We start from the raw sequence: 13441 nt of genomic DNA on the forward strand, positions 1-13441 counted from the left end.
ATGATGCACACTCCCACAAACTCACCATAAGAAGTGACTCAGACTCTTGGGCAAGAGATGCTCCCTTTTATAGAGGGTGGGGGAATAAATTCCTATGGGATCTTTTTTGAGGTGAGCTAATCAAAGAACCTTTCTTTGTTATTTGATGGCCTTTGATGGCTTATCCCAAACATCACCAAACAGGATGTGGTGATGGTGACTGGCTTGGATGCCTTTAAAAGGGGATTGGACAAGTTTCTGGAGGAAAAATCCATTACGGGGTACAAGCCATGATGTGTATGCGCAACCTCCTGATTTTAGAAATGGGCTATGTCAGAATGCCAGATGCAAGGAAGGGCACCAGGATGAGGTCTCTTGTTATCTGGTGTGCTCCCTGGGGCATATGGTGGACCGCTGTGAGATACAGGAAGCTGGACTAGATGGGCCTATGGCCTGATCCAGTGGGGCTGTTCTTATGTTCTTAAAGGATCCTTCTTTTGGGCCTGGGCCTGGCTGATGGTATGGTAGCTGGCTCAGGAGGTTCATTGGTTTACTAGCCTGTCTCCTTGATTGAGTTTAGCCATGGAGTTGGTGAAGATAGCTAGTGTTGGAGATACTTCTTTTGTTAGCAACTTGTTTTTCCTAAATCAGGAAGGTGGCTTTTGTTATGGGGCTAAACCTGCTGTACAAATTGCCCATGGAGAAGACAAGACCATTTTTGATGATCAGACCAATCACCCCTACCCAACTCTTACAGCATATGTCACCCTGTGACAAAGCCATATCCTCAGAACTTGTTTTATCTTTAAACTTAGCAGGAAACCGAAGTTTGGTTGATAGGATCCAGCAGTCTAACCAGGGTCTTGCCTTTTCAGTGCTTTTTATATCATTATAAAACTCAATATTCTATTTGCTGTGCAAGCAGGAATGCCTTGGTGCTGAATGGTATTAAATTTGGCATGCAAAATCAGCTTGGGGAGGGGAGACACTGTGGTCAGATTTCACAAAAATAGCGGAGTATCAACAGTTTGCTTTGACCTGCAGGGTTTGCAATGCTTGCCAAATAGTTTTTTGCCCACAAAAACACTCCTTCAGTTTCTCGTTTTGCTTGTTTAGGTTATATCAAGATGCAAAAGTATTAAAAAGGTTCAGCTTTCCAGCTGTTTGGTGAAAGTTCAGTGTGGTTTTTGAAACTTATAAGGTTTTACCACCCCATTTTACATGGGTAGCACATCTATTTATTTCCCTTATATCCCATTTTCTTCCATCATAGAACTCAGGAAAGCATAATGGGATTCCCAGCCTATCTCTCATCCAGGGTGGACCTTGACCTGCCGAACTTCAGTAGTATATGTGCTTTTAGACCATAGTCTGGGCCAATCTGCTGGCAAATAGTACAGCACATGTCTGATAGGAGTTCTGTGGGCAGGACCAGAAGAGGGAGTCTAACAGGCCAATAGAATTTAGGAGACCTTCCAAGAGAAGGTGGAGGCTAAATAGTAAATAAGCACAACATGGAAGACTGTAGAATGCATTTATGGCTGACATGGCATGGGAATTAAGGTAGGTACTGCAATTTATAATAGCCATCTTTTTAGTGCATAAATGAATTTATGAACACCTTAACTCTTCTCTTAAACTGAAGTTTGTTTTTCAATCTTATAATTGCAGGTTTATGTGGAATATTTATTATTATTATTATTATTATTATTAACAACAGCATTTATATACCACTTTTCAACAAACACAAAGCGGTTTACAGAGAAAAATCAAATAACTATGTCTCAATAGGGCTATCAAATAATTCCTGTCCCAATAAAAAGATGCAAAAAACACCAGCAGGCAGCCACTAGAAAAGACAGTGCTGGGGTGAGGAGGGCCAGTTACTATTCCCCTGCTAAATAAAAGAGGAGCACCCACTTGAAAAGTGCCTCTTACTCAGTTAGCAGGGGTTTACCCTGCTATACAAGAATGCCCTGTACTTTGCTCTTTGGGTGGGTTGTGCAAAGTGGGAAGGAATGTGTCCAAAAGTCTTGCAGATTTCTTGGTCTCTTTGTCTTTCTAAAAACAATAGGGATGAACAGCTAATTCAAGTAATTGAATCATTAGCCGGAAAAGGCCACCTACGGTAGATACTCAGGTATAAGTCGCTCTCACAGATAAGTCAAGGGCAGGTTTTGAGCCAAAAAATCATGGAATTTTCTATGTCCCTCGGATAGGTCAGGGGTGGGGGGGGGGTTAAACTTAGGGGGTATCTGACTATAATTTTGACTGGTTTTACCCAAGGCCAGATCCACACAAATAACCTACCAGTAATTGTTATCTAAGAACTGAACAGTCTCCAATTTATTAAAAATATAGTAAAACATCATAAGATACTTTTATTCATTAACTTTTTAAATTCTGGTCTTCACAACCTTTTTGTAAACACTTTCAGTAAGTGCACTGTAAACAACATACCAGTAGAACCATTAATCAAATCCTTCTTTAAGGTGGTGTGTTAAGCCAGAGGCTTTACATGTAACATACAACACGTAACTGGGAGTGTGCAATTCAATTCACAGCAGAGAGACAAGCAACAAGGACTGAGCGTGGGCAAGCACATCTACACATAATTGCAACCTAATTTACTCAGAAGTAGACCCATTGCTTTTCATGGGTGTTATTCTTAAGTAATGGTGCACTGACTTGTAGCCTTGGACTTGGTTTCAGATGGAAATGAGGATGACGTCCTGGTGTTTTAAAAACCAGACTCTGCAATTTTCCATTGCAAAATGGAAGCAGGTTGCAGATGGGTTGGGTGTGATCCTGCCAAAGAGAATGAGGCTTGCTTGATTTAAATGGAAGTGTTGTGACCTGGCTTTTTTCTCAGGAGGAATGAAAAGGTTAACTTTGGCTACATGTTACAACCTCATTGTCTTGGAGGCTAATAGCTCTTAATTATCTCTGCATTGTCCTCTTGCTCTCCTCTGGGCGTCTCTTGATTGCCACATGTGCCTGAACATCCCTGATGCCTGAGTGACCCACAGATGAGGCAAGGATATATGATTTACACTTGATTTGTTGGCAGAAATTTCTCACCTTATAGGCGAGTATCTACGGCAGTGGTTCTCACACTTTTAGCATCAGGACCCACTTTTTAGAATGAGAATCTGTCAGGACCCACCGGAATGTCATGACCGGAAGTGATATCATCAAGCAGGAAATTTTTTAACAGACCTAGGCTACAATCCTAGCCACACTTTCCCAGGAATAAGTCCCGTTTACTATCATTGTTAAAAGCATATACAGAGTAACCTGTTAAAAGTACAGATCTGTAACATTTCTCCAATGTAGTCACATGCCATGGTAGCATCAAGTCTAATATATTAACATTGAAATGAATGGGGACCCACCTGAAATTGGCTTGCGACCCACCTAGTGGGTGCCAACCCACAGTTTGCAAAACACTGATCTACGGTATTTCTGTTGTCTGGTAAGTTACAGGACATATTTTGTATAAAAACACTCAGGAAAAAAAATTGCATAATCTCACTCAGTCTGAATGGCCCCAGCTGCATATGAAGAAACTGTGCTGCTTCCAAGCTATTAAATGGACTGTAGGACTGAAATAATATTTTAAAGGTTCATTTAGTTTCTATTTTTTGCTATTCAGCAACTTTAGAAATTTTTTCCCCCTCCTTTTTGGGCTCATTTTGCAAAGCCAACAAAAAACCACATTCATATCATCCCTTAGGGAGACCAAGTGTCAGCCAGATATAAACTGGAACTGTTAACATATTTTTTTTTAAAAAGGAGGAAAGTCCAGGACAGCCAATTTTTGAATGGAAAAAGCCATTCTATTTTAATACTACAATGGAGTCCTTTGATACACCATAAATCTGCAGTTGATTCCACTATTGGAAAAACTTTGAAAGGTGTGGGACTGTCCATCTGTCCGAAGAGATTGCCGAATGGTCTTGTGTGTGTGTGTGTGTGGGGGGGCTTTTGTTGCACTGAACTGTTGAGAAAAGGTATTTCTAAAGTATGGCTGAAGCCAAATCTCACATTCCCACCCCAAATTCTGCCCCTCTATCAGCACATCCCCTCCATGCTGGTGTGCATCATCTCAGCATCCACCATTTTTTTCTGCTGCCCCCACTTCTGCTAAGCCAGCTGGTTGGGGAGAATCTGGGAGCTGAACCACTCTTCCCCCCACTCCTCCCCATCTTGTCAGTTTGGGATATGCAGTGACAGAGGAGCGGCAGTGGAGGCTGCAGCCCTTTTCTCAGCAGCAGGAAAAGTTCACAGTGGCACTGCCATCCTTGATGGTAGCTCTTTTGTTTTCCAGTCACTCTCACACATACTCCAGTTATAATCACACTTATCCTCATTGCCAGTTGACTTAGGATCATCTCCTTTGATTCCTCATTTCAAATATGCTTGCAGATTACAATTTGAGGCCATTTCCCTCCTCCCAAGCTCCTACTATTATTCTAGTAACCGAGTTCTTTTGGCAACTTCCCAGAATGGAGATACATACAAAACAGACTTCACAATTGCATTATATAAGCACAAACAAAATTAAAACCAATGTTCACAGAATACTGGATTCTTTGGGGGCTGATGTGAATCCAGCCATAAAATTTCCTCTGTGAAGGAGAACAAGCAGGGAGAATGTTCTGTGTGCGGTGATGACAAAGAATGTACAAAGCTACGTTTTTAATGCGGCATCTGACCTTCTGAAGGGTGTATTGTTATTGGGGTGAAAACAGTTAACATCTCCCCAGGAATGTTTTCATTTCTCCCAGATACTAGAAATTTCAAGCAGGTAAAAGAGTCTTTCTTAGCTAAGGAGACCTGAGTTGCAAACGCTTGATCAAAAACAGGTGCAGGGTTACTGGCCTGAACAAAAGAGTTACAGTCCACTTTGGGTAAATACTTTGTGGGGATATGCGGGGTGGGGGACGGGGACAGTCAGGGAAATGTGTATATTCAGAGTAAAAGAAACACAAGTGCAGGGTTACGTTTGGAGAATTCAGAATTACGATTTCTGCCATGAGGTTTAACTGTGCTTGGAAAAGCTTTTGAAAAACTCTTGAACAATGTGCACCACTGTGAACTCAGGAGCAATGTGCATCACAGCAGTCTCTCACCCTCTGGCACAGAGACAGGCAGTGTCCCTCAAACAACTCAGAACAGGCAGTGTGCTGTCTTGCAGAAGATCACTACTACACAGTCATGGTGGATACACACGACCACCTTGTTGGTGGTAGCTCTTTGTTTTATTGAATTCGGCAGCTGCTCCCTCATTGTGGCAAATCCATCTCCACCATCAACAGAAGCTGCAGCTTTTCAGACTCTGTAAACTAAATGTAGCACCCCTTCTCCACAGTGCATGAACGGAGAGTGTGCCCCAGAATCCTTTGCATCACGAGAACTAATCATATGTCACATTCTAAACACGTGCAGGTGTGTGTATGATCAGTGGGGTGCACTCCTGAGTTCATGCTGGGTGTCTGCTGGCCATGCTCGATGGTGAGTAAGAGCCCTGATTCCACATTACTTCTGTGTGAAAGGCACATGATGCAGAATCTGGATACCCGTTTACAGACATCCCCCCCCTCAATTTGGTACAGTGCCAGGTAAATGTAACAATAATGTAGCTGAATTTGGGCTGCTGGAACTGAATAGTGGATAACTTGGATAGAATTTGACATAGTCACATTTTTGCAAAGCTTTCTGGCCCAAATCTCAACATCAGCTTTTGTCACATTTCAAATCTGGTTTTCCTTTGCTCTGTAGACTCTTGTTTTTGAAATATGGCCACTCAGAAGTTTCAGGTTTACGTATTTATTTATTTTTTACCCTGGGATAAGTATGTGCCCCTTTTATCCAACAATATCAACATATGGAGACTCTGATTCTGACATGCCCTGTTAATCCGACCTTTCTATTTCAGTCACGCTTGTCCTCTAGGAAATGAATCAGATCAGCATTACAAAGCCACTTCTTTCTGGCACCAGGCAATCTGTTTTCAACCTAAAATGTACTCAGCAAGGACAGTTTATCTGTCTGTGATCTGCATCTTGGGGGTCAGTTCATCAAGGCATAAAGACATTGTCAGGGTCCCCCTTGCCTGGGGGAGATCCGGGAGGAGCAGACTGTTTGCAGGGCAAGAGGGGGGCTTGAGAGAGGAGGAGGAGGCAGATCCTGAGGTCAGCTGTAGGAGGAACACTGACTGGGAGAGCCAGGAAAGGGAGGAAGGGGGAAGAGCACAAGGCCCCAACCTTTTAGCCATCCCAAGGAGGAGGGGAGGGGTTTGGAGGGGCCCTCACCAGCATAAAACCCAGCCAGGGTGTGGACTAGGCAGATGGCTGGAGCAGAAACTGGTCTGCCTGCGAGCCAGAACTCACTGGGAGCCCAGAAGCCCCAGCAGGTGGGGAAAAGGACCAGGGTGATGCAATCCCCTTCTCCTGAACTCCTTTCTGAGGCCCCAGTGGCCAGGTTGTTGCTGCTGAAGTTGGAAGCCCTGGTACCCCACTGCTTCCTCTCATGACTCAGAGGATTCCCCACAACCTGGGGCCCCACAGACATGTAGGTGAGGTAGCCCAAAGTGTCTAGTTTAATCTCTTTGAGCTCCATGAAGAAGATATATAGATAATATATCTTCAGTTTGCTATGTCATAGCATAGAAGTTTGCTTCAGTTTGCTATGTCATAGCATAGAAGGCCATGTCACTGCAATGTTGAATGTGGGGGTTCATGGATCAACTGAATGTGAGGCCCAGAAGAAGAGCACACCTTTTGATCACCCTGCAAAATGATTTTTAAAAGCAGATGGGTTTTCTGCCTTCCAACCAGCAAATTTCTGCAGTGTATTCTCAGTATTTGTGGAGTTGATTGGGGGAGGGGGGATTATTTGATATGATTGACAGGTTATTATAGAACCTGTTCATCCCTCCTCTCTTGCTAGGACAACAAAAGAATGCTGGGAAGAAGGAGTTGGGATCCAAAAACAAATGGGAGCTAATTTATTCTCTAACAGTGGTTTGGGAGTGCTGAAATTAACTCTCATCTTGATGCATGGATGGAAATCAGATGACTGTGTTCTGCTTCCAGACCTCTTGCACCATAATTATGGAATTAGAAGGGTCTGGCTGCCCTGATGTGAGCTCACTGCAAAGCACAACAGTACATCTAGAGAAGCCAGATGGACGGTCCTGCTGTACAATGTGTGTTTGTTTAGAAGGCGGAGCAGCAGAGCCTGCAGATATACAAGTAAGTACAGATGAGGTAATGAACTCAAGTTGGGTATAGGAAGGCAGTTGAGGATCTATTAACTATTCCTTTCTTTTTCTGTGTGTGTCAGGAACAGATAGACCCACAGGTAAATAGAACATTTCTGGTGGATTGATCAAGGCTAAGCCACATCCAATTCGTGAAAAGGTGCAGTGAAAGGCAACCACTGGAGCAATTCTCCTACAAGGGAAGATGTACATATTTAGGCCTAAGGAGGGACATAACTGAGGTTTATAAAATGATGCATGGTGTGGAGAAAGTGGATAGAGAACTTTTGCTCCCTCTCACAATACTAGACAGTAGGTCATCCAGTGAAATCCAGCAGATTCAGAACAAATTTAAGCACTTCAGGCCATTTTACAAAGTATGCTCAGCTTCAAGATGTGGTGGTGGCCACTATCTTAGATGGCTTGAAACAAGGGTCAGATACATTCAGGGAGGAGAGGTCCATCAGTGGCTACTTGTCATGATCACTGCATGGAAATGCCACATTCAGAGGAAAGATGCTAGTGGCTATGACTTACTGGGCTACTTGAAGGTATCTGGTTGGTCACTGTGCGAATGAGAAGGCTAGACTAGATGGCCCTTCAGTCTAACCTAGCAGAGCTCTTATGTGGTTACTCAACTGGGCTTGAGTCCAAATTTATATTACCATCAACACAAAACACTGCATGTTAAACTTGTTCTGTGTGGACTCTTCCTCCATCAGCAACAGACCCCCATGGCAAGCCGTGCCAGGTTCTTTCCTGGGCTAGTCTCCAGTTCATCTCTCTCTCTCTCTCTCTCTCTCTCTCTCTCTCTCTCTCTCTCATATGAACATCTGCACAAGGCAGGCAAAACAAAATATGGATACTATGGGAGACAATCATCAGTGTCGCAAGTTTGCTGGGAACTGAAATAATCATGTTACATTAAAAGGCAGTGATTGTTTAGGGCTACTGATATCAGAAAACCAAAGTGGCAGATAGTATTTCACTGCAATATGAATTCAAACCTTGCCTGGGTGCTAGGGGATAAGAATAGGCCCTCAGTTTGGCTGCACTTGTCATAAGAGGCAACTAAACAGCCACCGGGTAGATGGGACTCCTTAGCCTGGGAAAGCAGCTCATCTGAGAGAAGGAAAACTCTGATCCCAAACCTCCACTGCCTTGTGGCTACATCCAGTTATGGAAAAGGCTTCAGGAGTCAACCTCCAGGCAAAATCCGGAGCCAGAGTCCCTGAGGCAGTTCATGGCTGAACACAGTCACGTTGTGGCAACTCCTGCGACGCCGCTGGAACCAACCGTATTGGCCTCTGCCTTTCCATTGGACCATTTCAGCGACATGGAGAGGGGGAATTTGCTGCATGGGTAACAGCCTAGCCTCCATACCTACTTTACCCAGGCTTCGCGCACTGGAGAGGACACTCTGTTCCAGAACCACCATTCAGAGTGCGATACCATAGTCTTCCAATACTGAAGGATGCCAACATGGACAAATTCAAACTTACTGAATGGTTTACTGTATACATACAAATTAAGTACTTCTCAATGTGTGTGTTTGTGTGTGTGTGTGTTTTAATCACATTCTGTGTAGTTCTGTAATCAGGACGAAAATAACAAAGGACGAAAAAAATGTAAGAATCTCCCATTTGCAACAATGTAATTAAAACTTAAAGCTTGGGGTTTGAGTGGCACTTTGAGGGTTGGCTGCAAGGCACAGTGGATGTCTTCAGATGTTCATGGTCAAGTTGATAAACTAATAAAGGGGAGAAAAATGCCATGTTACAATCGATCAATCCATTCACACTCTAGAGACAAGACTGCAGCCTCTTCATATTCCGAATCAGTGATGGGAGGGGGAGCATTGTAATCAAACTAATTACACATTGGTTTGGGGTAGGTAGGAAAATACTGAAAGGTCTACAGTGCCCCCATCAGCAACTCAGCAGCAATGATGCATCGACAGAGGAGGTTCAGTGGGCTACTTTTGTCCACATGTGGCCTCTGGTCATTTGCCCTGGCAGCCATGGTCTGCCAAACCACAGAGCAGCTTTCCTGCCTTTGGTCCAAGTTTTATGCTGATGGATCACAAGATCTGTCAGCATAAACCCCAGATAGGGTTGGGCTGTTGTAATTACAACTTACTACAACTCAGTGTTGTAGTAACACTTAGTTTAGCTCTGACAAATTGCTGATTTACTCCAGAATAGAATTTCCCTACTTGCCTATGGCAACACAATGTCATTATTTTTAATCTGGGGAAAGATGGGCCTTCCTTGCATCTTGTCCTTTATTTGGCATTTAGCTGCAGCTTGGGCCAAAGGCCTGGTCAAAATTTTGTCAGGTGAAGAATTACCCAGTAGAACTCTAGGAAGCAAACCCCTTCAACTGGTTCCACTCATATGCTAGAAGTAAAATGTGTCCAGTGAAAAGTGAATGCAAGTTGGAAAAAGGGGGGTGGCAGAAGAGATAAAAGAGAACTGAACCGCAAAAATGAAGAATCATTTTGAGAATCCTGTACCTAATACTTTCTACAGACTTTCCGGTAAGTAAATTTCAGCCTTTTGCACTTGGGTGCTTACCTCACTTATATTCAGGGTAATGCTGTCTCTGTTCTTCACACTTAATGCTTGGAATACTCCTGAAAGAACAATCAAAACATGACAGATCAATTTTACCTTAATTTCAGTTAGGATCTCAAGGCCAAAACTCTGTAGCAGTAAGTGTCACAAACATAGGGCTAAACTGCATTGCATGTTAAATGAGTAGTTTGGTTTCTTGTAAATTTCTTTCTAACATCAACAGCATGTTGATGGGGGGAGGAGAATCAGGACTGGGACTGAAACAGGAGAGAATGCTTCCATCCCCACAGTCTCAATCTGGATGGGGGAGGGGGGTCCTTGATGACTGATACTTACCCAGGGGGAAGCTCCCAGTGACGCTGACAATGACAATTTTGCCATTGGAATATGGGAATTATGTTGTCAGAGAGTGCCAGAGATAAACCTTCTTTCAAAGGAGTACTGTAATGTTATAGTTACAAAACAGAAGAGTAGCTCCCATAGCTACAGAATGCCTTGGGGGGGGGAACGGGGGGGGGACGGGACAGATGGACTGACAGGCTTCCAAAGCAAATAATGAACCAAGCCAGATAGCAGCCAGGAATTGCACCTACTGTCCATCATATGTTAATGAGAATTATGAAGACAGGTTTTCAGAGACAATGAACAAAGGTACCAAGAAAGTGAAGATAACTCACGGCTTGCATTTTCTAGGCGAATGAGGCAGTTTAAGAAATCATCAAATTCAACCTGATACTGGTCATCAGAGTATCTAAGAACCATCAACTGAAGCAGATAATTGTTGAGCTGAAATCCTTAAAGAAACAGAAATAAGAATGTCTCAAATAACTTACTACAACTACTACTTGTCCACCCTCTACTACATGTGGGTTGTGGCATTGGTGTAGAATTTGGCATCTTAAGAACTCATTTTTAAAGTTATTTTTTTGTGCTCATGGTTATGAAGAATTGATTAGATTCAAGCTTAGTGAAAACTGAAGGAATGAAAGAGGGGCTTTGGATTGTGATTTCAGTGCCCTTTTAGACTCCTTGTTATATATCTGTTTCTCAGACTGTGGGTTGGCATCACTAGGTGGGTCACGAACCAATTTCAAGTGGGTCCCCATTCATTTCAATGTGTATTTTATTTTTAATATATTAGACTTGATGCTACCATGGTATGTGACTGCATGTGGGGAAGTGTTACAGATCTGTATTTTTAACAGGCTACTATGTACTGTATATGCTTATAACAATTAGCCAATGGGGCATTAGTGTGGACAGCATTAGTGTGGACAGGATTGCAGCCTTTGGGTTGCTCGGGGAATTATTTTTTAAACAGATCAGCAACTGCTTGGGAGCGTTATCTCTTTTTAATTTAAATAATTTTTTAAACTTATACTTATTGTAAACTTTTAATTTACTTATTTAATTAATTGATTTGATTTTACTTTGTCATATGGGGATGTTAAAAATTTTCCTGCTGATAATGTCACTTCTGGCCATAACATCACTTCTGGTGGGTCCAGACAGATTGTCATTCTAAAAAGTGGGTACTGGTGCTATAAAGTGTGAGAACCACTGCTCTATATACATTTTCCAGGGATGTCAATCTTATTTTATACAGAAGGCTGAAGTTATACTTTTTGGGCGCAATCCTAACCCATTTTCCAGCACTGGCATAGCTGTGCCAGTGGGGCAGGTGCTGCATCCTGCAGTTGGGGGGCAGTCACAGAGGCCTCCTCTAGGAAAGGGAACTATTGTTTCCTTAGCTCGAAGTTGCATTGCCCTTGTGTTGGTGCTGGAAAGTGGGTTAGGATTGAGCCCTTCTTTGGTTAAGCCTTAAAAGTAGCAAAGAGGAAGACCCCGGATTTGAAGTGGGGTTGCAGCACTTGGGGAGGAGTTAATCTTTTCATCTTTTCTCCTGTGGAATTTACCTGATGAAAATTGCTTCCCTCAAGCTGATATTAGCCATCGTGGCTTTTAAGAATAATACCATCATTATATACCATTTGATGCAAAATATCATCCATTGCTTGTGGGGCAATATTCACTGCATTTATTTTTCTGGCCATTATTATTATTCATTCCATGTCATGACTATTACTATCTCACCCACCTCACAGGGTTGTTGTGAGGACAAAATAAGGGGAGGAACCATGTACACCACCCTGAGCTGCTTAGAGGAAGGGTGGTATAAAGAGTGAATTAATTAATTAAACAATATAATTAATAATTTATTATTGTTATTGCTGCTGTTGTTGTTGTTGTTAATAATAATAATAATAATAATAATAATAAAGTCATATGAGGTGACAAAAATTTATGGGCCCCGGGTGTCAAATGACCTAGCTATGCTTCTGAAGAGATCCAATCATGGATCTCTCGCGTCACATGGGAACTGTTTGTCCTTCAGTGAGGCCAGCCTTCCAAGGCTGCCGCTCCCCTGGGCTCCTTGGAGGCGATTGTGTCCCTGCTGCTCTCCTTGTTGCATACAAAATGCTGTCCTATTCAGTGGGCCAGCCATTGACAAAATGCGTACCTGCTGCTTTTAAAGCAAGACGAAGTTCATAGGAAGACATGGTGCCGGACCGGTCAGAATCAAAATGCAGGAAGATACCCTGACCAAAACAGAGAGAAAGAGAGTGAGAGTTTGGCAAAAAATAAACATACATGCTATAAAGCACGAAACTAATTTCTAGGTTTCTTTCTTCAGAAGTAGTGAGTTTGCAAAATCATACAAGATACTTTGATTTACTCTGAATTGGTTTACTTCTGGATAAGAATATATAAAGCACCAGTTTTGTTCATTGCGACAGTGTAATTCTCACCAAAGCAAGTTCCATTTGTTTAAGGCACAGTAGATCTGGGACGATCTTTGTTGTGCCCTGGAAACCATGATGCAATGTGTGCATTCTGGAAGTACACTCATGAACCCATGTTTATGAGCCCATGTTTATGACGCATTTACTTGCTAAGGATTTGTCTGCACTGCTTGGTCACACGACATTTCAAGTGTCTTGCCCAAAGCTACATGCTCCAGTCTTAAACACTAATGGATTTAACTGGATCTGGACAAAAGAATGATAGTGATGCTTGCAGTCAGTATAGACACAATCAATAGGATGATTATATTATACAGAAACATGGTAATTATATTTGCAAAGCACACCCAAACCGCCCTTTTGCTGTGGTCAAAAGAAACCATGAGTAAACCATTTGTGACTCCTCGTGAAAAAGAAAGTGGTTACATGGGTCACGTAATGATTGCAGAAATCTAGATATGATATGCAAATGCTCCTGTATATTTGGGCTTCATTTTCTGGTGCGTTCTTACTGACCACAACAGATTCTATTTTCTGATTGGAGAAGATGAGCTTCAGATATAAGCAGTGGAAACTCAGTCACTCATCAAGAGTGTTTTCTCTTCATGAGTCAGGAGTTGTTTTTTGTTTGTACTAACAGCTGCATGTTATGTTCAAGATTTATTTTGCTTGGCCTCCTTCTAAGGAACATTTCTGACATGCATTCCCTCAAAAATAGTTTTTGTCCTACGTTTAAAAAGAAAAAAAAGAATGTCCCTGTAAATTATTGTGGTTTGCACTATAGAAAACAAAGAACGTTTCCTATAAATAACTAA

The 13441-nt window shown here is 42.4% G+C and overlaps 1 protein-coding gene across 3 annotated transcripts in view; it reads right to left on the bottom strand.

Moving 5' to 3' along the window:
• Window positions 1–8969: 8969 nt before the first annotated feature.
• Window positions 8970–13441, bottom strand: part of CAPN9 (calpain 9) — a 33239-nt gene continuing 28767 nt past the window's right edge. For all 3 annotated transcript variants that reach the window (XM_066611411.1, XM_066611409.1, XM_066611408.1), the window contains 4 exons: window positions 12344–12422; window positions 10500–10616; window positions 9823–9881; window positions 8970–8996 (listed from right to left, as the gene is read on the bottom strand). In XM_066611411.1, the coding sequence (XP_066467508.1) occupies window positions 8970–8996; window positions 9823–9881; window positions 10500–10616; window positions 12344–12422 (282 nt within the window). The remainder of the gene's footprint in view (window positions 8997–9822; window positions 9882–10499; window positions 10617–12343; window positions 12423–13441) is intronic.

Source organism: Tiliqua scincoides, chromosome 1, assembly GCF_035046505.1.
Source record: "Tiliqua scincoides isolate rTilSci1 chromosome 1, rTilSci1.hap2, whole genome shotgun sequence".
Lineage (NCBI taxonomy): Eukaryota > Metazoa > Chordata > Lepidosauria > Squamata > Scincidae > Tiliqua > Tiliqua scincoides.